This window comes from Gopherus flavomarginatus, chromosome 3 (assembly GCF_025201925.1).
Source record: "Gopherus flavomarginatus isolate rGopFla2 chromosome 3, rGopFla2.mat.asm, whole genome shotgun sequence".
Classification (NCBI taxonomy): domain Eukaryota; kingdom Metazoa; phylum Chordata; order Testudines; family Testudinidae; genus Gopherus; species Gopherus flavomarginatus.
The window spans coordinates 154,650,765-154,675,786 of NC_066619.1; the positions used below are offsets into that span (position 1 = coordinate 154,650,765).

Below are 25,022 nucleotides of genomic sequence, written 5' to 3' on the forward strand. Positions count from 1 at the left end.
GGCCAAACTGGACAGTCTCTATGCAAAAGAATAAATGGACACAAATCAGACATCAGGAATCATAACATTCAAAAACCAGTAGGAGAGCACTTCAATCTCCCTGGGCACTCAATAACACACCGAAAAGTGGTAATTCTTCAACAAAAACACTTCAAAAACAGACTTCAATGTGAAACTGCAGAACTGGAATTAATTTGCAAACTGCACACCATCAGATTAGGCCTGAATAAAGACTGGGAGTGGTTGGGTCATTACAAAACATAAACCTAATTTCCCCAATACTAATTTCCCCCTACTGTTACTCACACATTCTTGTCAATGGTCTGAAAGGGGCCACTCTCATTACTACTTCAAAAGTTATATTTCCTCCCTTGGTATTCTGCTGTTAAGTGAATTATCTCATTAGACTGACCTCACACTTGGTAAGGCAACTCCCATCCTTTCATGTATTTATACCTGCTCCTATATTTTCCACTCCATGCATCTGATGAAGTGAGTTTTTGCTCACGAAAGCTTATGCCTAAATAAATTTGTTAGTCCCTAAGGTGCCAGAAGGACTCCTAGTTGTTCTAGCCCAAAAGGAATTACTTTGAGGAAGTTCTATGGACTGCATGATAAAAGTCAGACTAGGGCCTGGTCTACACTTAAAGTTTAGGTCGGCATGGCTACATTGCTCAGGGAGGCGGATTTTTCACATATCTGAGTCATATGGCTATGTTGACTTATCCCCCCGTGTAGGTGCAGCTAGGCTGACAGAAGAATGCTTCTGTTGACCTAGCTACAGCCTGCTTGGAGAGGTGGAGCTCCTACAGTGATGTCATGGTGACCTGCATCTATACTATGGGGTTATTGCAGTGTAGCTACAGCACTGTAGCTATGCTGCTATAATCCCATATCGGAGATGTGGCCTAGATGGACCCTTTTGGCCTTGGAATCGATGACTCTTCTCACACAAGAAATACTCAGTCCTTCAACATGCAGAATATCATTCGAGGCTAAAGGATTCTTCCATTTTAGGTCATTATTTTCTAGCACAATGTCTTTTTTTACACCACAGTTCTTTTGTATTAATGGCAGGAAGCTCTACTGCCCTTTCAGTTTCCTAATTGCTTGTTATCTATTTGGCGTGCCACTCTAATACGGAATTCTTCGTTTATTTTAGTTAGAGTAGAAATCCCCAGATATGCTGTATCACATCAGTTGGTTTCCCACTGATGCAAATAAGACTTAGATATGTGCTCACAGTGTGTTCCTGAGTAGGGGCCTGTGAAAGGGTCAGCTGGTGTCTCCTTATAGCCAGGTGTGGTGTAGCAGCTCTCTCTTCACTGGGTGTGTGTGTGTCTCCTGCTGGTGGCTGTGCCGCCTGTGTGGGAGTGTGCCTCTTCCAGTGATGTGGCCCTCCAGCCAGGTCCCTTAAAATGTAACACTTCTTTATATCTTAGAGTTCAGAACTATAACACACAAGAACTCCAAAACAGAAGGAGACAAAGCAGGCTGCTCCCTAAAGCAGCGAGGAACAATTCACCCTATCTTACTACAGGCCTTTCTGACTGCAAACTCACTGCTGCAAGTGTTAGGCCCAGTTCACACACTACATTACAGAACCCTCTAGCCTGGAAGTAGGACCAGGGGAACCACCCCCTCCCTGAAATTTAAAGTTATAACCTACAATTTTAAACACAGTTTTAATATACCACAATTTGGACCTCACTGAACCTGTGTCGTTCCTTCATATTTATATTTTGTGAAAAAGCAGAAGACACAACAATTGCTAAAGACTAGAATCCAGGGCCCGTACTCACACTACAAAGCACCACACTCCTTGTGCAGTATCACTGAAAATATTGCCTTGTAAATTAAACTAAGTAGAGAGTATACAGTCTAGGTGGAGAAGTCACAAAAGCCAATAGTCCTGTGGGATTTTTGTCTTTGCCGACTGTTCCTTTTTTCATTTAAACACCTCTTTTCTCATGGGGACACTAGGTAGGTTTCACTTTCTGTGACTCTTAGGAAATGATCAGCCCGCACCTGGGATGTGTGCAGGGAGCTGTCTGGGAGATCTCACAAGAGAAACTAACTCATGGGGATTTCTTAAAGTTAAAGCCCCCCAAAATATATCAGGGGTGGGACAGAGAAAACAGAGTCAGATTATTTCAAACCCAGTCCCTTAATCCTAAATGTGAGTTGACTCAGCTTTGGGGTTTTTAAATATTAATAGAAATACTGCACTTGTTTTCTATTAGTATGGCCTTCACACTTGCATAGAATTTGTAGTGAACATTTTGGTCCATGTTTCCAAGCAGATTCCTAGGAGATATGAGAAAACAGGGCACCCTCAATGGAGGGACAGGAGCTGAGATAACTAGACTCCCTTCCCCCGACTCCTCACCCCACACAATGTTTATTTGTGGCTTTCACTTCAAGAATTACCGCTGTGTTATTGTTGCCTAGGAGAGCAAACAGGCAGCTCCTCTCCATGCACACATAGAGGTGTGCGTCAATCACTTCCTAACACTCACTGAAAGTGAAACCTAGTTTGAGTCCTTATGAGAAATCAGGAATTTCAATTAAAAGGGAACAGGTGGCAAAGCAAAACAATTCTGTCACCCGATGGGACTTCCCCGCACAGATTGAATAATCTCTGGTTATTTTAGCTGTGATGGTAGTAATCAAGACCAATCAGCATGAAGGAGGGAAAAGGGTTAGTGTATAAATGTACACTGGGAAACACTTTCTCTTAGGCACTCCTCAATCTCTCCCACACATCCAAGAATAATACAGAGGAACCTTCACTCTCATCACCATGAAGGGAACCTGGGCTGTCGTCCTTTGTTCCTTGTTCCTGATTGCAGCTGAAATTCAAGGTAAGAGGCAGCAACAGGACCTCCCAGAGGATTCCGGGGGCCTGGGGTCTTCGGTGGCGACGGGTCCCTTTTCGGCAGGAATTTGGCAGTGGGGGGTCCTTCCGCCACGGAGTGGAAGGCCCTCCACCGGCGAAGACCAGGTGCAGAAGAAGCTCCAGGGGCCCAGGCCCCGAGAGAGTTTTCCGGGGCCCCCGGAGTGAGTGAAGGACCCCGCTCCAGGGGCCCCGAAAAACTCTCGTGGGGGCACCTGCAGGGCCCAGGGCCTGGGGCAAATTGCCCCTCTTGCCCCCCCCGGGCGGCCCTAGGCAGCAATATCACAAAAGACGTGTAATACAGCGAGAAAGCCAGAGGCATGAGTCACTGGAAAGCTGTGTAGAATAAATGCTTGGAAATTACTTTTGTTGGAAAAAAGTGATCTTTGTTCAGGGTTTATGTTCTACTGCTGCTCGCAAACATCTGTCCTCTCTGCTTGTGTCTAGAAGGTGTGTGTTGTCCACACAGGACTCAGACTGATCAGCTTGTATTTAGCAGGGAAATATGAGAATTTTCAGCAGGCTTGGATTTGTGCCCAGACTGTCCCCTAGTTTCTAAGGGTGTGAAATCAGCCTCAGTCGATCAAATTCTGTCTTGTTTTAATCACCGGAGGAAGACGGTTTGAGCCTGATCCAAAGCACATTCAAGTCAGTGGGAACTTTCCCACTGATTTTACTGGGTGTTGGATCAGACACTTTGTGAGCAACAATGATTTTAGTTCCAACTGCTCATTCCCTCTCGTCACATTTACACCGGGGCAAATCCTATTTTCCATTGACTCGTGTGAGAGTAGAATCAGGCCCTCTGACTTCCAAAAGAGACTGATAACAGAAAAGAAATTCTCAGCTCTGGAAGAAAGAGGTTCAGAAGGGCCTAGTGTAAACAAACGAATGGAGATCAAGGCAAAAGAGTGTAGCGCTTTTTGTGACTTTGTCCTAATGTAAATATGAACGTGGTAATATTGCAGGTCAAATTACTCTGCAGCTCTGAGGTTGAAATGGAGTGTTTTCAACCTCTCCTCTACCGACTTAGATATACTTTACTGAAGACATCTCAGGTATCTAATATCATTCTAATCTCTCTCTCTCCTGGGCTCATTTCTTTTAGGGCAGTTGACCTATGGAAAAGGACGTTGCAGCTGCATAGACAAAGGTTCTGATTTCATTCAGCAAAAAGCCTTAGGAAAAATAGAAGTGATTCCCAAGAGCTCTTCCTGTGACCATGTTGAGATCATGTGAGTAATGACTTAATCACTCAACTATCACCACTCAGTGGGGCTGTTGTTGCAATGGCAGGAAATATGGGGATTCCTCCTCCCCCTTTAATGTAACCCCACATTCTGATGTCCATCTCCGTATTACAAGCAAAGCGAAGTGCAATGAGGCTAGAGACGAATGCCCAGATCATCAGCTGGTGTGATCGACACAATTTCATAGGCTCCCATGGAAATACACCACTGAGGACTAGCCTGGAGGGTGGGATTCTCCAGGGCCCGCTGCCTTGTTTAGCCATTGACCCCAGATCTGAGGAGGAGCATATTCTGCACTCCCTTGGCACAGGGATCAATGACTACACAGGTTGTAGGGAATCAGGTCCTGAGGCTAGATGAGAACCTAGATCCCACTTGCTGGGTACATAGAAATACATCAGGTAGATCCTTCTAATGTTTTAGCTGATTTGAGGTCGTTTGATTTTATATTTGTTCCCAGCTCATGGCAACAATGTAGCGTATCATTCAGCTCACCAAGAGCCAGACTCCTGCTATTCAGACCCTGATCCCAGATGACAAAGACAATGGTGACCTTTCCATTGTATGGAAATGAATTCTGTTTTGCTTTGTTCATTTCAGTGCGACTTTGAAGCCCACTGGAGAGCAAAGATGCTTGAACCCTAATTCCAAATGGGTTCGGAAGATGGTGACAGCCCTCGTCAAGAAAAGGTAGGTTTCCCATCCGTCTGCAGGGAAAAGCTCTCATGGGCTAAAGAGCTCGCTTTATTCTTACACATCCTTGACGTCGAACTTTGGGCTCAATCAATGGTCTCTGCAGTCTCATAGCCTGTGGCTAAACCACTGCTCACAGCGTCCTCTGAAACCTGCATTGCAACGCTAGAAAATGGCAGATTTCTTGGGAGACAGTATAAGTTATCTGGGGTATACAGAACTCCCCATTGCAGCAATACCCCCTGCTTCACGCAGAAGATCAGGTCAAATGCATTGCAGAGTTTCAAAGGGAAAACCAAGTTGGTTTAAACAGCCTGTGTGTCTCAGACTCAGTACTAAACTGACTTGTGCTTAATTTTGGGGATCTTTACTCGTGTGGACTTCAAAAGCTGGGAAGAATGGCTATCTATGATGCCTATTGAGAAATCACATAATCTTTTAGGACCAGATTGTGCCACATTTACCCTCGCTGAGTAACACCTTACTCCACAAGTAATCTGATAGAACGCAACGGGACTATTCACAGAGTAAGGTGCCAATCAGCTTAACAGTGGCATGGCAGAATCTGGTCCTTTGAATTTAATCTACTGTTCTACCAAGTACTCGATGGCTCTGGTTCTGATGTGACTTAAACTGGTGTAAATCAGAGTAAGTCCAGTGGAGTGGCACAGCGTAAAGCTAGTGTGAGAGGAAAATCAAGCTCTTCTGTATGTGAAATCCAGAAAGAAACATTCTAATGAAAGGATAAAGTTCCCACTGTGTTTATTTTGACAGGTCTTCACAAAGCACTCACCTGTAAAGGAGAAGAGCTAAAGATCACTTCAACAGCACTTCAGTCTCCCTCTCCAATGAGCAATGAACTTGTCTGTTTCTTCCACCTGGCTCTACAGCTCTTAAAACACAAATGCTGCAGCTGAGGCAAGTTGTTCCCAACACAAAGTCGTTGCATCCATTAAGGTAACATCTGGGTATGACATCATCTCAGCACTGTGATGGAACATGAGCCTGTCACGGCAGGACATGTAGTGAGGCCTCTGTAACCTCAGTAATCCTACTGGCAAACCAGTGACAGTAAAGGCCCAGTTTGTCTTTGGGGTCTCCGGGTGGCTATAAGTGGATTCTGCTTAACTAATTAGCAAATATTTCTTTGAGTCACATGGATGGGTTATTATATTATTATAATAATCATAACTTGGAGATAAAAATATTCTCAGGTAACACACACTAAGAATTCCAAATTAGTTTTTCTAGCAGGTCTGAAATTAATGTAATTCCTATATATACATGTACTATGTTAATTTGTATAATATCACATATGATTGTTGTACTAGGGTATGCGAAACATTTGCCTGTAGGCTTTATAAATAAAATTGAAGAAGGTTTATAATCTAAAGCGAACCACACTCTGTGTTTAACTGATATGTAAACAATTATTACATAGATTAAATGCATCTGATCATTAAGAAATGTAATATAACAAATGACTGTAATAGAATATTCACAAACATTCCTTGTGTTAGACTTCTCCTTTTAAAGATAAACAAATTAAAGTGAATAAAAGACACTGAAACTGTAACAGTTGCCTTGGAGTTTGTACTACGTAATCATTCATCAGCTGATATTTCATTCATTGTGCTAGATATATTTACAGTTGACTAACTACATCTGAGGATTAATGCTAATATCCTACCATATTAATTTGGAAAAAATACACATATAGAAAGCTCAATGCTTGCGTACATTAATGTGCACTATAGTGAACCAATATGCAACCAATAGTACTTTCTCAAGTCCTCCTCCTACACCTCTAATTCCAGAACTGCATCCCATCCCCACTCATCTACTTACCTTTCCATGTCGCCCCAAAGAAAACCCTGGAAGAATAGATAAGCATTGCAGCTTCTCCTGAAGGTCAAGTCAACACATTTGTTTTTTGGCAAAGTGAGGCGGGAAAGCTAGTGCCACACTGAAGGGCACCTCCCTGAAGAGGCTCTGGGCCTGATTCCCGTTTACATGGCGGCTCTTTGCCTTGCTGTGGCAGCACGAAGGGGCTGAGACGTGTGTCCCTGGTCTGTGACAGAAAGGAGCTGGTCCCAGAAGAGTAGGACAGGGGCCCAGACTCTCCAGAGTATGTAGGTACCTAATTCCTACTGATTCCAGCAGGAATTAGGTGCCCAACACCTTAGGGGAACTAGGCCTGCCAGTCCCAGCTGGAATCCCCTCTCCGCTGGCCAGGGACAGCTGTTTTCCTTTAATACAACGAATTCCTATTAACTGGGAACACTTTAATGAAGCATTCTGCACCTATCACTGTGCCTGCCCCAACAAGCCCCATCTCTAGTGCTGGCCTTGCTGCCCAGCACCCTCAGCAGCACACAGATACTTCCCAGAGCTTTGAAAGGGGATGGTGCATGTCTGCAGGGCAGCAGAGATCAAAACACTGAGCAGAGCAATCAGGGCAGGCGGAAGCCAGTTCTGTCGACAAAACAATCAGCAGTGTCTACACTGGCTCTTTGTCGACAATAAAGGGAAGAGAAAAGACAAAAGTCTCTCGTAGGGGTGGAAGGTTTTCTCACCAAAACTGGGCATTTTTCCTGACAAAACTCTCATTATAGTGTGTACGCTCTTGCTGTTTTGTGGCCAAAAGGCAGTTTTTAGCGACAAAACTTGGTAGTGTAGACAAGGCCTAAACTGACAAACTAAATTGGAAAAAGGCACTCTTAGTCTTGGATTAGTGTGCCTACACAGGGATTTATACCAGTATAACTACGGTAGTATAAATATCCTAGTATAATTATGCCACTAAATGCCCTACATAGACAAGCCCATACTCACTTCTTCTAAACATGTTGGTCTCGTACAGATCTTTATACCAAGCTTAGTACTGGGGTACAACACGATCCAGTGGCTGGAAACTGAAGCTAGACAAATTCAGACTGGAAATAAAGTATAATTTTTTAACAGTGAGGGTAATTAACCATTGAATCAATCCAGCCTGGCCCTACAGCAAATAGCAACCCAGGCGAGGAGATCTTCAGTTCCCCCCATTTGTTAAAGTTTCGAACACCTTATTTTTTATTGCATTTGTAGCCCATTTCAAGACTTTGATGCATGATTTATCCCTGTCATATAAGATGATAAATGTGCATGCTAGGATCTGTACAATAAAAACAGCACCTCAAGCCTCGCGCTCCAAACTCCGGCACCCCAGGCTGTCATCTCGGTTGCCTGCCTTAAATCTGGGCCTGGAAACAATTTTCCAAACGTTGTGGTGGATTCTCCATCACTGTCAATTTTCAGATCACGATTGGATTTTTCTCTGAAAGAGATACTGGGGAAGTTCTCGGGAAGTTCTATGGCCTGTGTGATACAAGTCAGACTGGGGCCTGGTCTACACTTAAAGTTTAGGTTGGCATGGCTACATTGCTCAGGGGGGTGGATTTCTCACATACCTGAGTCATGTGGCTATGTTGACCGAACTCCTCGGGTAGGTGTAGCTAGGCTGACAGAAGAATGCTTCTGTTGACCTAGCTACCGCCTGCTTGGAGAGGTGCAGCAGGGGTGGGCAACCTTTTTTGCCCGAGGGCCACATCGGGGTTGCAAAACAGTATGGAGGGCTGCGTAGGGAAGGCTGTGCCTCCCCAAACAGCCTGGCCCCCAACTCCCTATCTGCCCCCTCCCACTTCCTGCCCCCTGTCTCCCTCAGAACCACCGACCCATCCAACCCCTCTGCTCCTTGTCCCCTGAATGTCCCCTCCTGGGACTCCCACCCCTAACATCCCCCCAGGACCCCACCCCTATACAACCCTGCCTGCTCCCTGTCCCCTAACTGCCCTGACCCCTTTCCATAGCCCTGCCCGGACAGGCCCCCCAGAACTCCTACGCCTATCCAACCCCCCTGCTCCCCATCCCCTGACTGGCCCCCCAGGACTCCCATCCCCTATCCAGCCCCCACATCTCCTTGTCCCATGACTGCCCTGACCCCTATCCACACCCCCATCCATTGACAGGCCCCCCCCAGAACTCCCATGCTTACCCAACCCCCGCTTTCCCTGTCCCCTGACTGCCCCACCCCCAGAACCTTCACCACATCCAACCGCCCCCTGCTCCTTGTCCCCTGAATGTCCCTTGGAACCCGCCGCCCCTTATCCGATCCCCTAACTCCCTTACTATGCCGCTCAGAGCAGCAGGACTGGCTTATTAGAAAGCCTGGGAGGAAGGCGGGCACAAGTTGTGCTGACTACATGGTGGCATGGCTGTGGGACAGGGGGGACAGCAGGGGAGGGGTTGGAGGTAGCCTCCCCGGCTGGGAGCTCAGGGGTCGGGCAGGACGGTCCCAAGGGCCGGATGTGGCCTGCGGGCCATAGTTTGCCCACATCCGTCCTACAGTGATGTCACGGTGGCCTGCATCTCTACTATGGGGTTATTGTAGCATAGCTACAGCACTGTAGCTATGCTGTTATAGTTTCATATCACAGACATGTCCCAGATCATCACAATGGTCCCTTTTGGCCTTGGAATCGATGACTCTTCTCACACAATACTCAGCCCTTCAACTTGCAGAATATCATTTGAGGCTAAAGGATTCTTCCATTTTAGTTCATTATTTTCTAGCACAATGTTTTTTTTTACACCACAGTTCTTTTGTATTAATAGCAGGAAGCTTCACTGCCCTTTTGGTCTCCCAGTTGCTTATCTGTTTGGCGTGCCAGTCTAATACAGAATTCTTAGTTTATTTTAGTTAGAGTAGAAACCCCCAGATATGCTGTAACATATCAGTTGGTTTCCCACTGATGCAAATAAGACTTGGGTATGTGCTCACAGTGTTTTCCTGATTAGGGGCCTGTGAAGGGGTCAGCTGGTGTCTCCTGATAGCCAGGTGTGGTGTAGCAACTCTCTCTTCACTGGGTGTGTGTGTGTCTCCTGCTGGTAGCTGTTCTGCCTGTGTGGTAGTCTCCCTCTTCTAGTGATGTGGCCCTCCAGCCAGGTCCCTTCAAATGTAACACTTCTTTATGTCTTAGAGTTCAGAACTATAACACACAAGAACCCTGTGGTGGGTTTTGTACCTCGTCAACCCCTTTGATTCAAGGAGGGTGAGGTTAACCCCTCCTCCGTGCATCTACATTAGTCTTACTACCTCCCCGGTAGTCAGGGCTGTATGGCCCAATGGCCAGAGTCCCTCTAAATCCGCTTCCCCTGGTAGGAAAGCACGGCCTAGTGGCCGGAGTCCCTATAGTGTGCTCCTAAAGCAGTGGGGCCTAATGGCCAGAGTCTCTCTGCACTTTCTTCCCTTGGCAGGATAGCACAGCCTAGCAGCCGGAGTCTCTATAGTGTGTTCCTAAAGGAGCATAGCCTAGTGGCCAGAGTCTGTCTGCTCTTCTTTCCCCTGACAGGGTAGCGCGGCCTAGTGGCCAGAGTCTCTATAGTGTGCTCCTACAGCATCATGGCCTAATGGCCAGAATCTCTCTAAATTCTCTTCCCCTCAGGGGATAGCATGGCCCAGTGGCTGGAGTCCATCTATCTCCTTTGGGGTGAGAGAGGAGTCAGTGAACTATGTTGTCACAATGGGGTGGGGGAGCTTAGAGACCCCTGGTAGGGGAGCCCGGGGCCCATCTGCTTTCACCAGGCTCCAATCCAGGGCCCTGCCAGTGACGGCATGATCTGCCACAGGTCAGCGAGGAATCCTACTGCAACATGCTGCCCTCAGAGTGGTGGTAGATACCACTCCCTTCCCTCCCCTGGGTCACTTCCTACCAGTCCTCCCAAACGTAGCAGTCCCTGTGGCATCAGGGTCTTCAGGTTCCTCAGCACCTGGCACTCCCTGGGGTTCCAACAGCTGCCACTCTCTGGGCCTGCTTCCCGGCTCCTCAGCTCCCTCCTGTAAGGGTCATAACTGCTCCTGGGCTGGAGCTTCTGCAGGACATCCTCCTTCCCCAGCCACCAGCCCTGGCCGAGAGGTTCTGCAGGCTTTTATGCTTGACTCCCAGTTGGAGCATGCCCAGAGGAGCCACAAGGGCTTGGCTCTCTCTGCCAAAAGGGAAGGGTTAAGTCTCTCAGTCCCAGTGTGGGGCCAGTCCGCCCCATCACAAACCCAAAAACAGAGGGAGACAAAGCAGTCTGCTCCCTAAAGCAGTGAGGAACAACTCACTCTATCTTACTACAGGTCTTTCTGACTGCAAACTCACTGCTGCTAGTGTTAGGCCCAACTCACACACTTCACTGCAGAGCCCTCTAGCCTGCAAGCAGAAACAGGGGAACCACTCCTTCCCTGAAATTTGAAGTTATAACCTACAATTTTAACACGTTTTAATATACCACAATTTGGACCTCACTGAACCTGTGTGGTTCCTTCATATTTCATATGTTGTGAAAGAGCAGAAGACACAACAATTGCTAAAGGCCAAAATCCAGGGCCTGTACTCACACTACATAACACTACACTCCTTGTGCAAAAACCACAAGGAGTCCTTGTGACACAGTAGAGACGAACAAATGTATTTGGGCATAAGCTTTCCTGGGCTAAAACCCACTTCATCAGATGCATGGAGTGGAAAATACAGCAGGCAGGTATAAATATACAGCACATGAAAAGATGAGAGTTGCGTTACCAAGTGGGGGGTCAGTACCCACCTGGTGAAGAGAAGAAACAGATTGACAGAACCAGTAGGGTACCCAGAAGTCACCTACTACAAGACAGGCCCAACAAAGAAAGTAACAGAACTCCACTAGCTGTCACCTACAGCCCTCAACTAAAACCTCTCCAGCACATCATCAAGGATCTATAACCTATCCTGAAGGATGATTCCTCACTCTCACAGATCTTGGGGGACAGGCCAGACCTCGCTTACAGACAGCCACCAACCTGAAGCAAATACTCCCCAGCAACTACACACCACACAACAAAAACACTAACCCAGGAACCAAACCCTGGAACAAACCCCGGTGCCAATTCTGTCCGCATATCTATTCAAGGGACACCATCATAGGACCTAACCACATCAGCCATAGCATCAGAGGCTCATTCGCCTGCACATCTACCAATGTGATATATGCCATCATGTGCCAGCAATGCCCCTCTGCCATGTACATTGGCCAAACTGGACAGTCTCTACGCAAAAGAATAAATGGACACAAATCTGACATCAGGAATTATAACATTCAAAAACAGTAGGAGAACACTTCCATCTCCCTGGTCACTCAATAACAGATTTAAATGTGGCAATTCTTCAACAAAAAAACTTCAAAAACAGACTCCAACGAGAAACTGCACAACTGGAATTAATTTGCAAATTGGACACCATCAAATTAGGCCTGAATAGGCCCTGGATGGGTCATTACAAAACCTAATTTCCCCATACTAACTTCCCCTGACTGTTATTCACACCTTGTCAACTGTCTGAAGTGGGCCACCCTCATTACCACTATAAAAGTGATTTTTCCTCCCTTGGTATTCTACTGTTAATTGAATTGTCTCGGGGAGCACTGACCCCGCACTTGGTAAGGCAACTCCCATCTTTCCATGTACTGTGTATATACACCTGCTACTGTATTTTCCACTCCATGCATCTGAATAAGTGGATTTTAGCCCACGAAAGCTTATGCCCAAATAAATTTGTTAGTCTCTAACATGAGAACTGTTCATTGTTTTCGCTGATACAGACTAGCACAGCTACCACTTTGACTCCTTGCACAGAATCACTGAAAATATTGCTTTGTAAATTAAACTAAGTAGAGAGTATATAGTCTAGGTGGACAAGTCACAAAAGCCAATAGTCCTGTGGAATTTTTGTCTTTGCTATCTGTTCCCTTTCCATTTAAATGCCTGTTCTCTCTTCAGAACAGTAAGTAGGTTTCACTTCCCATGACTCTTAGGAAACGATCATAATGCTGAAGTAGCAGAAAAGTGAGGTAAATGTATTTGCAAGGCTGTCACAGATGGAGGGCCATGGAATGTGTGCAGGGAATATGTGCAGGGAGCTGTCTGAATGATCTCACAGGAGACAGTAACCCATAGGAATTTCTTAAAGTTAAAGCCCCCCAAAATATTTCAGGGGTGGGACAGAGAAAACAGAGTCAGATTATTTCAACCCCAGTCCCTTAATCCTAAATGTGAGTTGACTCAGCTTTGGGGTTTTTAAATATTAACAGAAATACTGCACTTGTTTTCTATTAGCACAGCCTTCACACTTGCATAGAATTTGTAGTGAACAGTTTGGTCCATGTTTCCAAGCAGATTCCCAGGAGATTTGAGAAAACAGGGCACCCTTAATGGAGCGACAGGAGCTGAGAAAATTTGACTCCCATCCCCCAACTACTCACCCCACACAATGTTTATTTGTGGTTTTCACTTCAGGAATTACCCCGGTGTAATTTTTGCCTATGAGAGCAAAAAGGCTCCATGCACACATACAGGCGTGTGTCCATCACTTCCTAGGACTCACTGAAAGTGAAACCTAGTTTGTTTCCTTATGAGAAATCAGGAATTTCAATTAAAAGGGAACAGTTGGCAAAGCAAAACAATTCTGTCACCTGCTGGGATTTCCCTGCACAGCTTGAACAAACTCTGGTTATTTTAGCTATGATGGCAGTAATCAAGACCAATCAGCATGAAGGAGGGAAAAGGCTTAGTGTATAAATGTACACAGGGAAAAACTTTCTCTTAGGCACTCCTCCATCTCTCCCACACATCCAAAAATAATACAGAAGAACCTTCACTCTCATCATCATGAAGGGAACCTGGGCTGTTGTCCTTTGTTCACTGCTCCTGATTGCAGCTGAAATTCAAGGTAAGAGGCAGCAATATCACAAAAGACGTGTAATGCAGTGAGAAAGCCAGAGGCGTGAGTCACTGGAAAGCTGTGTAGAATAAATGCTTGGAAATTACTTTTGTGGAAAAAAGTGATCTCAGTTCAGGGTTAGTGTTCTACTGCAGCGCGCAAACATCTGTCCTCTCTGCTTGTGTCTAGAAGGTGTGTGTTGTCCACACAGGACTCAGACCGATCAGCTTGTATTTAGCAGGGAAATGAATATGAGAATTTTCGGCAGGCTTGGATTTGTGCCCAGACTGAACCCTAGTTCATAAGGGTGTGAAATCAGCCTCAGGCTATCATATTTTGTCTTGTTTTAATCACCAGAAGAAGACATTTTGGGCCTGATCCAAAGCACAGTGAAGTCAGTGGGAACTTTCCTACTGATTTCAATGGGTGTTGGATCAGACACTTTGTGAGCAACAATGATTTTAGTTCCAACTGCTCATTCACTCCCATCACTTTTACACCAGGGTGGCTCCTGTTTTCCACTGACTCGTGTGAGAGCAGAATCAGGCCCTCTGACTTCAAAACTAATGAGATCAAGGCAAAAGAGTGTAGCTTTTTGTGACATTGTCCCAATGTAAATATGCTCATGGAAACATTGCAGGACAAATTACTCTGCAGCCCTGAGGTAGAAATGGAGTGTTTTCAACCTCTCCTCTTCCAACTTACATATATTTTATTGAAGACATCTTAGGTATCAAATATCGTTCTAATCTCTCTCTCTCCTGGGCCCATTTCTTTTAGGGCAGTTGACCTATGGAAAAGGACGTTGCAGTTGCATAGACAAAGGTTCTGATTTCATTCAGCGAAAAGCCTTAGGAAAAATAGAAGTGATTCCCAAGAGCTCCTCCTGTGACCATGTTGAGATCATGTGAGTAATGACTTAATCACTCAGCTATCACCACTCAGTGGGGCTGTTGCAATGGCAGGAAATATGGGGATTCCTCCTCCCTTAACATAACCCCAGATTCTGATGTCCATCTCCGTATTACAAGCAAAGCGAAATGCAATGAGGCTAGAGACTAAGGCCCAGATCATCAGCTGGTGTGATCAACACAGCTTCATAGACTCCCATGGAAATACACCAACTGAGGACTAGCCTGGAGGGTGGGATTCTCCAGGGCTCACTGCCTTGTTTAGTCATTGACCCCAGATCTGAAGAGGAGCATTTTCTGCACTCCCTTGGCACAGGGATCAATGACTACAGGTTGTAGGGAATCAGGCCCTGAGGCTACATAAGAACCTAGATCCCACTTGCTGGGTACATAGAAATACATCAGGTAGATCATTCAAATGCTTTAGCTGATTTGAGGTCGTTTGATTTTATATTTGTTCCCAGCTCATGGCGACAATGTAGCGTATCACTCAGCTCACCAAGAGCCGGACTCCTGCTATTCAGACCCTGTTCCCAGATGACAAAGACAATGGTGACCTTTCCATTGTATGGAAATGAATTCTGTTTTGCTCTGTTCATTTCAGTGCGACTTTGAAGCCCACTGGAGAGCAAAGATGCTTGAACCCTAATTCCAAATGGGTACGGAAGATGGTGACAGCCCTCGTCAAGAAAAGGTAGGTTTCCCATCCATCTGCAGGGAAAAACTCATGTGTTTAAGAGCTCGCTTCATTCTCAGACATTCTTGAGATCGAACTTTGGGCTCAATCAATGGTCTCTGTAGTATCACAGCCTGTGGCTAAACCACTGCTCACAGCATCCTCAGAAACCTGCATTGCAACCCCAGAAAATGGCAGATTTCTTGGGAGATAGTATAAGCTATCTGTGGTATACAGAACTCCCCATTTCAGCAATACCTCCTGCTTCACGCAAAAGAGCAGGTCAATTGCACTGCATAGTTTCAAAGGGAAAACCAAGTTCATTTAAATAACCTGTGTATCTCAGACTCTGTACTACACTCAGTTGTGCTGAATTTTGGGGCTTTTCACCCATGGGGGGGCTTCAAAAACTGGGAAGAAAGGCCATCCATGATGCCTGTTGAGAAATCACACAATCCTTTAGGACCAGATTGTGCCACATTTACTCTCACCGAGTAACACCTTACTCCACAAGTAATCCGATAGAAAGCAACGGGACTATTCACAGCATAAGGTGCCAATCATCTTCACAGTGGCAGAATCTGGTCCTTTAAATTTAACCTGCTGTTCTACCAAGTACTTGATGGTCCTGATACTGATCCGGGCCGGTGCAAGGATGTTTCGCACCCTAGACGAAACTTCCATCTTGAGCCCTCCCCCCCCGCCCTGAGGCGCTCCCCCTGCGGCAGCTCCCCCATGTCCCCGGCCTGAGGCCCCCCCCCCCCGCGGCAGCTTCCCCCCTCCGCTCTGAGGTGCCCCCTTGCGGCAGCTCCCCACTCTCCGCCCTGAGACACCCCCCTGCCCCAGCTCACCCCTGCTCCGCACACGAGCACCCTGAGCATGCTGTGGCCACTTCACTTCTCCCACCTCCCAGCCTTGCAGTGCCTAAGCTGATTGGCGCCGCAAGCCTGGGAGGCAAGACAAGTGAAGCAGCTCACCCCTGCCCCGCCTCCTCCCCGAGCACACTGTGGCTGCTTCAGCTTAGGCACCGCAAGCCTGGGAGGCAGGAGAAGTGAAGCAGCCATGGCATGCTTGGGGAGGAGGCAGGGCAGGGGTGAGCTGGGGCGGGGAGCTCCCCTGTGTGACGCCCCCCCCACCTTATTTGCTGCAGGCGGCCCTCGCCGCACTCTCCTGCCCCAGCTCCCTCTGCCTAAATGCAGACGGCGACCAGGGCGGCCGAAGATCCAGCCACTGCCGAAGAAAATGGCGCCCCCTAAATGCCAGTGCCTAGGCTACCGCCTAGTTCGCCTAAATGGTTGCACCGGCCTTGATACTGATGTGTCTTAAACTGGTGTAAATCAGAGTAAGTCCAGTGGAGTGGCACAGCGTAAAGCTAGTGTGAGGAAAATCAAGCTCTTCTGTATGTGTAATCCCGAAAGAAACATTCTAATGAAAGCATAAAGTTCCCACTGTGTTTATTTTGACAGGTCTTCACAAAGCACTCACCGGTAAAGGAGAAGAGCTAAAGATCACTTCAACAGACTAATGATATTTTAAGATTTGAGCACTTCAGGCTCCCTCTTTGAGTCACATGGATGGGTTATTATATTATAATCATAGCTCAGAGATAAAAATATTCTCAGGTAACACATACTAAGAATTCCAAGTTATTTTTTCTACCAGGTTTGAAATTAATGTAATTCTTAGATATACATGTACCATGTTAACATATAATATCACATAAGATTGTTGTTCTAGGGTATGTAAAACATTTGTCTGTAGGCTTTATAAATAAATTGAAGAAGGCTTATAATCTAAAGCAAACCACACTCCGTGTTTAACTTACGTATAAACATTTATAGACTAAATGCATCTGATCATTATGAAATGTAATATAACAAATGACTGTAATAGAATATTTACAAACTTTCCTTGTGTTAGACTTCCCCTTTTAAAAATAAACCAGTTAAAGTGAATAAAAGACACTGAAAACTGTAACAGTTGCCTTGTAGTTTGCACTATTGTATCATTCATCAGCTGAAATTTCATTCATAGTGCTAGGTATATTTACAGGCAGGGGAAACAGTAAAAATACAATTCTTACCGGTATGGGGGCCTACTCTGCCCTCCACCCTGAAAGGGGCGGGGCCAGGGTGAAAGTAAGTTAAATTTCTTACTGGTACAGTCCAAAGGCAAGCAACCCACCTCTGCTACATACTTCATACCTCCCATTGCGTGACTTCACTATAGAAAATAAAGCTACTACTACTACTAGTACTGTCTGTAATAAAACTTTCATAGAGGAATAAGCCTGAAAAAGTGAAAACTCACTATCATACAATGTCCTCCCTCCTCCTCCAGCCAGACTGCTGACACAGCTTGGCTCCGCGTTCCCCGACTTCCACACTCAGCAGGGGCTGGAGCAGCTTCCTTCTAGCTTGTAGCAGGGAGCAGGGGGACTGGGTGAAGGAGAAACCTCCCCAAGATGCCTGCTGCCTGCATAGGAACAGTTTAAACTCAACTGTTTACTCCCTGGTTCAACCTGCGGGATTAGGGGCCATTTCTGGAATCCTTGTTAATTTCACTCACAGTTGTTGGGGCTGGAGGAGGAGGGAGGAGAGAAATGGATGTGACAGTGACTTTTCCCCTTCCACTGGCTTTTATTAGCTCTGGATTTAAGCTGTGCAGCCAAATGCCTATTGTATTCTGCCTCCACCTTGGTCTCACCCCCACCCCCCAACAACTGTGAGTGTAATTAACAAGGATGCCAGAAATGGCCCCTATTCCTCTGTCTGAACTGTGGAGTGAACAGCTAAATTCAAACTGTTCTTATGCAGGCAGCAGACATCCTGGGGAGGTTTCTCCCTCAGCCAGTCCCCCTGCTACAAGCAGGGCTGGCTCCAGGCATCAGCTTAGCAAGCAGGTGCTTGGGGCGGCCACTCCAGAGAGGGGCGGCACGTCCAGCTATTCGGCGGCAATTCGGCGGAGGGTCCCTCACTCCCGGTTGGAGCGAAGGACCTCCCGCTGAATTGCCACAGATCGCGATAGTGGCTTTTTTTTTTTTTTCTGCTGCTTGGGGTGGCAAAACCCCCGAAGCTGGACCTGGCTACAAGCTAGAGGGGAGCCCCTGCTGAGTGCATTGGGGAGGGGGCGGAATGCAGAACCTAGCCGTCTTAGCAGCCTGACTGGAGGAGGAGGGAGGAGAGAAACAAATGTGACTGTTTCCCTTTCCAAGCTAATTAGAAATTAGCTAAATAAAAATTAGCTCTGAGTTTAAACTGTTTTTTATGCAGCCAAAAGAGGTGAAAGTAAGCCAGTACTGAATGCTCCACTTACTTGCCAGTATACTCCTGCATCTTTTTTTACTGGTACTCTGTACCAGGCCGCACTGGCTTACTTTCACTTCTATTTACAGCTGACTAACTCCATCTGAGAATTAATGCTAATATCCTACCATATTAATTTGATAAAAATACACGTATAGAGAGTTCAATGTTGGTAAACCAATATCCAACCCACAGCACTTTATCAAGTCCTCCTCCTACACCTCTAACACTAGAACTGCACCCCATCCCCACTCATCTATTTACCTTTCCGTGTCGCCCCAAAGAAAACCCTGGAAGAATAGATAAGCATTGCAGCTTCTCCTGAAGGTCAAGTCAACACACTTGGCCTTTGGCAAAGCGGAGCAGGAAAGCTAGTGCCACACTCCTTTGGCAAAGCGGAGCAGGAAAGCTGGTGCCAGGCACCTCCCTGAAAAGGCTCTGGGCCTGATTCCCATTTACATGGCAGCTCTTTGCCTTGGTGTAGCAGCGAGAAGGGGCTGAGATGTACGTCCCTGGTCTGACAGAAAGGAGCTGGTTCCAGAAGAGCAGCACAGGGGTCCAGATCCTCCCGAGTATGTAGGTACCTAATTCCTACTGATTCCAGCGGGAACTAGGTGTGTGTCCAACACCTTAGGGGAACTGGGTCTGCCGGTCCCAGCTGGAAACCCCTCTCCGCTGGCCAGGGACAGCTCTTTCCCTTTAATACAACGAGTTCCTATTAACCAGAAACACTGTAATGAAGCATTCTGCACCTATCACTGTGCCTGCCCCAACGAGCCCCATCTCTAGCGCTCGCCTCCTGGGCCGCTGCGCTCTCTGCCTGTAGGGGGCGCATCCAGCTCCCAGCAGGCCAGACCCCGAATAACGCACGCGCAGTTGCTTTTGTAAAAAGTTTGCCCCTCTGCGGCTCCACTAGCGCCGGAAGTCAAGATGGCGGCGCCCAGGAGTAGCCCACGTGGTTGTTCCGGGAAGAGCAGAGTGTCTCGTAGGCGGTAGCGGCCGGGCTCCAGCAACCATGTCTGGCCGCAACAACAACAAGCTGCCCAGTAACCTGCCCCAGCTGCAGAACCTGATCAAGCGGGACCCGCCGGCTTATACCGAGGAGGTGAGAGACCGAGACCCCCGCTCCGCCGGGGGGAGTCCGCCCCAGGCACAGCCCCCAGGCCGCCCCTGGGCCCCAGCCCCCATTCTTAGTGCGCAAAGCAGAGTTCGCAGCATGGAGAGGTCTCTTTCCCTTGGGAGGGCAGTGACACCGCTTGTTGTGGCCCGCGGGTGCCAGAGAGGGACAGGGCGGGGAAGGTAATATCTCTTAATGGGCCAGCTTCTGCTGGTGGAAGGTGCAGGCTGGCGAGCGTCACAGAGCTCCTCTTCGAGTCCTGGGAAGGTAACCAGAGTGACCCCCAGTCAGTGTCACGCCCACACCGCAGCCCCCCTGCCCCCAAAGGGCCGTATGCCCTTGCTCACAAAGGGCGTGTTTACCTGGCCATAACTAGTTGGACGATGATGGGAGTGAAATTCTAGTGGCGACGAGGCACTGTGCTTCTCAGCTCGGCTGGCTACATGGAGGTGCCTTGTCGGCGCTAGCCGGAGTTAGGTGTTTTGATGTAAAACCGCACTTTTTCCCCTGTTAAGATACAGCTGCCTTTACCAGAGATGGTGGGGTATAAGGCAGCACGCTGCCTCATTCTCTTTCTGACATGGACCTGGATCCCTTGAACTCAGTCTGACTTTACATGCTTCAAATTAGGCATGTGCTAAAGCATAAAGCTGAACCAGGGCCTTAGCCCTGACTAGACACCTTTTTTGCCAGCAATTTAACTGTTTTAGTCAGGGGTGATATTTTTACCGATTTAGTTATACCCGTATAAAGGTGCCTTATGTTGGTGTGGTTTATTTGTCTTCCTTTAGGGGAATAGCTATGCCATTATGAAGCCCTGCTGTACTAGTATAACTGCATCCATAGGGGTGGAGGAGTGACAGGCAGTTCTGCTGCAAAGTCTGTGCCAGTATAGTTAATGTGGTACAACTTTTGTGTGTAGATCAGTGCCTAAGAGAGACTTTAAAAGTTGCCTTCGGGCTTGTGTACTCCTGGAAGTATTAAAGAACAGCTATTGCACCTTATTCAGAGTTGTCGTACAAGCATTTGGCGAGCCCTTAAACTGCCAGCTTGCCATCATTTTAGCTTCTTAAAAAAGCTAGAATGTCAGCCCTAAGTTCCCTTACCAGTTCTTGTAGTCCGACAATTGCCTATTTCTTTTTAAAATAAAAACTCCCCTCTTGCTACTGAAAGTTCCACCCAGACATCTGAAACTGACCAATGATAAGGGAGACATCAAAACTGGTAAGACGCTTAGGGTGAATCTGCACTATCCTGCTACATTGGTGCGTTGGGTGAAGATGCGCTACGCCGATAGGAGAGCGCCCTCCCGTTGGCATAATTACTGCACCTCCACAAGAGACAAAAGCTGTGTTGTAGTCAGGAGAGCGTCTCCTGCCGACTTAGTGCTGGTGGGGACAGCATTTAGGTCGATGTCATTTGTGTTGCTCAGGGGCATGGTTTTTTCACACCCCTGAGTGACATACGTTACATCGACTTAAGTTGTAGATAAGCTCTAAGTGTTGTCAGATGCACAAAGAAGAGAAATTGTAAATATATTTCTACTCTCATTCATTTCACACAGATCAGTATTAAAAACGGTTAGCCTGCTGGCATTTGCGTGGTCCAAGATAGTGTCTATGCCAGTGGAACAATCATGTTGAACATAAGCTTTGGGACGAGGGAGCTGTTCTGTTTGATCCTTGATGTTAAACACAGCCATTCTCCCAATGTACGTATGGTCAATAGGACAGCGAGGAAGGTATCCAGAACTGTCTCTCCTGTGGTTAGAGGTTGAGTTGAAACCAGAATTTTAAACCTCAGGAATTCTCCACACCACAATGATGGTTTAAAGTGGCATTATGCAACACTGGTCTCTCTCCTGCCTGTAGGCAATGTGCATGCATTATACCTGCACTGCAGCTATTTGTGCTTTACCAGCTTCTGATGCATACTCTTCTGGACGGGGACTGTGCTCGGCTGCTCCCCAGTCCTGCAAAACTTAAGCATGTGCTTGACTACTCCCAGTGCATAAAATCTTTGCAAGGTCAGGGCCCGGGGGTCCATGCAGTTTCTAGCAGAATGGTAACCTAACTTTGAGTGGTGCCTCTGTGCCCCACCGTAAATATTAATATCTCACCCTAATAAGGGACATACACCCGTCTCACGTGGATTAGCTGTTAGTCACATCACTGAGACACTTGAGATGGATCATCAAAAGCTGCTTGGCTTGAATGTCACAGGGAAATTATAATTATATTTAAAGGGACTCAGTGCCATTTCAGGGGGCGTGGAGCAGCGTTCACATCACACTCCCCTTCAGTACCCTTCCCAAGCTAGAGAAGCTAATGATCCAACCAGCACACTGTTGTCGATGATGAATCCTGGTCACATGCCGCCTGAGGCATGTTACGCGTACGCTAAAAAGCGTGCCATTTCGAGGGGGATTCTCTGACATGAATGGGTTTCTAAGGGCCTGATCCTGTACCACTGAAGTCACAGAGAGTTTTGCTGCAGTTTTCAGGTGGAGCAGAATGGGGGCCTTAGATCCCTTGATACTGAGAAGCTATCTTATCCAGTAATGACAACTAAGAATGAAATGCCATATTTGTGTTTCAGTTTCTCCAGCAGTATCGTCACTACCAGTCCAATGTGGAGATTTTCAAACTCCAGCCCGATAAGCCTAGGAAGGAGCTGGCTGAATTGGTGATCTTCTTGGCACAGGTAAAATTCTGTAATTCTAGGGAAAAGCAACACATAGAACTATTAAAGGTGACCTGCAAATCCTTTCCCTCCAATGAAATAAGTGTAAGCTATATACAGATGGCCAATATAGCTAGGAGCAGGTGATAAATAACTGACAAGAAGATTGTAATAATATATATATTTTTAATTTCTGTTCTCCAGTGTTGCTTTCTGTGGATTACAGTATAAAATGGTAAAAATAAAACATTTAAAAAATTGAACTGTTTGTTTAAAGAACAAACAATAACCCAATTGAGTCCTATTTGACAGACTACATTGCATCAGGAAAATTTTTAATAGGTGTGTTGTTCCAGAATGATTCTGAAACATTATAGTGATGCTAAATGGAATTTCTTACTTAAAATTATCTTTTTTTGGAATAGGTGTTGCAGATCACCTTTAAATGCATTGAACATACAGATTTTACAGCACTTTTAATCCTTTAATAAAGGAGTGAGCTTTTATGTAGGTAGTTAATGATAGAAACTTCAGCATTCAAAGATATATTGCATATCAACAAAATTTGAAAAAGTTAATCATGATTTAATGTATATTTGGTTAAGGGGTATTTTTTTACAGAATCAGATACACTCAGGCAAATATGCCATTGTTACACTGTTAGAGTTTATTATAGGGATATCAATAAAGATTAATTTTTTAAACAGGTTGGGCACTGCTATCCAGAACATCTTGTTGATTTTCCACAGCAGTTGAAAGAACTGCTTTCTTACAACCACACTGTTTTGGATGCAGATCTTCGAATGGTAAGTCTGACATTTAAAGCACTGATATATATCGATAAGGTCTTCAAGAGGATTCTGTACAGAAATTTATTTTACAGTATAAGCAGGGGCTTACATTGTCCTAAGTGACTATTAATTTTGTGTGCCTCAGTTTTTCAGTGCCCAGCTTTCTGAAAATCGGACTCCTTCAAGATGCCTCAAATTGGGTATCCAAAAATCAAGGCCAGAGTGGTCCTGTTGGTAGAGAAGTGGTACTCTGGTTTTGAGGACCACCACACAGTTAGCAACTCTGGTCTCCAGTAGCACATCTTTGTCCAGATCCTTCAAAGACTAATACACATGCTTAATGTACTGTGAACAGTCTTGTTGACTTTGCTGGAACTACTTGTGTGGAAAAATTAAGCACGTGTAAAAGTCTAAGCGGGATTTGGGCCTGACTTTGTGTGTGTGTGTGTGTGTGTGTGTGTGTGTAGATGAATAATAAATGCTCTCTTAGTCATTTTCAAATTGTGATTCTGGTCACTGCTTCTTTGTTGCAGACATTTTGCAAAGCTCTGATCTTATTAAGAAACAAGAATCTCATAAACCCTACAAGTTTGCTGGAACTCTTCTTTGAACTCTTGCGCTGCCATGATAAACTTCTACGAAAAGTAAGCTGCAAAATAAGAATTGGTTTTATGTCCTTGGTGAGCCTCTTGGCTGTGTTTTTCCCTCTCTTATGAGAAGGAAGCACAGGCATTTCAGCAGCACCAGACAGCCTGTTTGCTGTTCCCGGTAGCTAAATATATCACTTTATTGTAATTCTGTTGGTTCCACTAGCAAAGATTTTAGGGTATTTGGGCTTTTAGCAGCTTGATGTGCCTGTGACCAAATATTATGGAGATGGACACTCAGGGATAAATACAGTGAGTGTGAAAGGGCCAGCTTTAGAAACCTGAAATGTGAGATAAAATAGTGTGTCACTGGCCCCCAAAAGGGCGGGACGGGTTGGCAGCTCATTGAGAGTTACGGGCTTGGTTCCTAGAAGTTCTGAGTATTTGCTGGTGTCGTTGACTTCATGGGGCCTGAGCAGCTGTAACTCCTTGTGTGGGCTCGTGTGCCACTCATTTAAGATTTAGTGGAAATACCATTCCGATGATGGTGGTGTGACATTCCCCAGGGTGCGATCTGACCCAGTGGACTGCTGTGTCCCCTTAGCACTCCAGCTTGGAATGCCTTTTACCCTGCTTTGCTGGTGAACAGCCGTCCCTCTAGGCTCATCGCTCTCAGCCACCAGCATGCAAAGTCACTCCCAGCTGAGTACATGACTGCTATGCCCAGCTATCCATGCATGACATACAGAGAGGCACCCACGTATCCTGCAGCTCCAGCCTTGCTTCCCAGAAGTGTGCATCTTATACTGCTCAGTAGCCCACTGGACAGTACAAGTTCATACATAGTTCGTCATTCCAACAAGGGGTAATGAGTAGAGTCATTGCTCTCATGAGCAGAGAGATGGCTAGGGACATTCCCCCTCCCTACCTCCCTTCTTACACCCTAGCCCTTTGTGCTGGAAAAATCCTTGCTGGATCATAGGGACAGGCAGTTCCATTGTATATGTAGGCGCCCAACTGTCCTTCGCATGAATTGTAAATTTCTTGTTTGCAGCTCCCCATCTCCCACCCCCCCGGCCCTCTGGAGAATGTCCGATTAAGCTGGTAATGACTCTTTAGTACTTTGCTGGCATGCTAAGGCGTCTTTGTCTCTGAGAAATTGGTTTGTGGACGTTACCCAGAATTACAACATGTTTCAGTAACAATCATAATTTTACATGCAGTGTTGTTGCACACATTTCACCAGGATCATAATATTCAGCAGATTGAGTTTTCAAATGAGATCTCACAAGGAGTACTTTGTACAAAATAGAACATAACCATATAAAAGTGGTGAA

General features: G+C 46.2%; 2 protein-coding genes across 3 annotated transcripts in view; both read left to right on the plus strand.

Annotated features, from left to right (window-relative positions):
• Positions 1 to 2,524: 2,524 nt before the first annotated feature.
• Positions 2,525 to 15,225, plus strand: LOC127047920 (C-X-C motif chemokine 10-like). 2 transcript variants are annotated; one of them, XM_050946837.1, is made up of 4 exons: positions 2,525 to 2,864; positions 4,005 to 4,131; positions 4,747 to 4,836; positions 5,614 to 6,342. In XM_050946837.1, exons 1-4 carry the CDS (start codon positions 2,804 to 2,806, stop codon positions 5,636 to 5,638), a joined length of 303 nt encoding a protein of 100 aa, XP_050802794.1. In that variant the 5' UTR covers positions 2,525 to 2,803; the 3' UTR covers positions 5,639 to 6,342. The 2 variants fall into 2 exon arrangements, with proteins under 2 accessions (XP_050802794.1, XP_050802795.1); XM_050946838.1 differs by lacking the exons at positions 4,747 to 4,836; positions 5,614 to 6,342 and adding an exon at positions 15,132 to 15,225 and having other exon boundaries at positions 2,768 to 2,864.
• A 4,207-nt stretch (positions 15,226 to 19,432) lies between these two features.
• SDAD1 (SDA1 domain containing 1) overlaps positions 19,433 to 25,022 on the plus strand; it is a 37,569-nt gene continuing 31,979 nt past the window's right edge. The window contains exons 1-4 of the mRNA XM_050948380.1: positions 19,433 to 19,613; positions 22,224 to 22,328; positions 23,015 to 23,113; positions 23,632 to 23,742. Coding sequence (XP_050804337.1) covers positions 19,524 to 19,613; positions 22,224 to 22,328; positions 23,015 to 23,113; positions 23,632 to 23,742 — 405 coding nt within the window. The 5' untranslated portion in view covers positions 19,433 to 19,523. The remainder of the gene's footprint in view (positions 19,614 to 22,223; positions 22,329 to 23,014; positions 23,114 to 23,631; positions 23,743 to 25,022) is intronic.

What these genes read in the sequence shown, in the direction of transcription:
- LOC127047920 (XM_050946837.1), top strand. Translation starts at nt 2,804, where the DNA reads ATGAAGGGAACCTGGGCTGTCGTCCTTTGTTCCTTGTTCCTGATTGCA. An exon ending in GATTGCAGCTGAAATTCAAG is followed by an intron (nt 2,865 to 4,004) that starts GTAAGAGGCAGC and finishes CATTTCTTTTAG; the next exon opens with GGCAGTTGACCTATGGAAAA. An exon ending in TGTGACCATGTTGAGATCAT is followed by an intron (nt 4,132 to 4,746) that starts GTGAGTAATGAC and finishes TGTTCATTTCAG; the next exon opens with TGCGACTTTGAAGCCCACTG.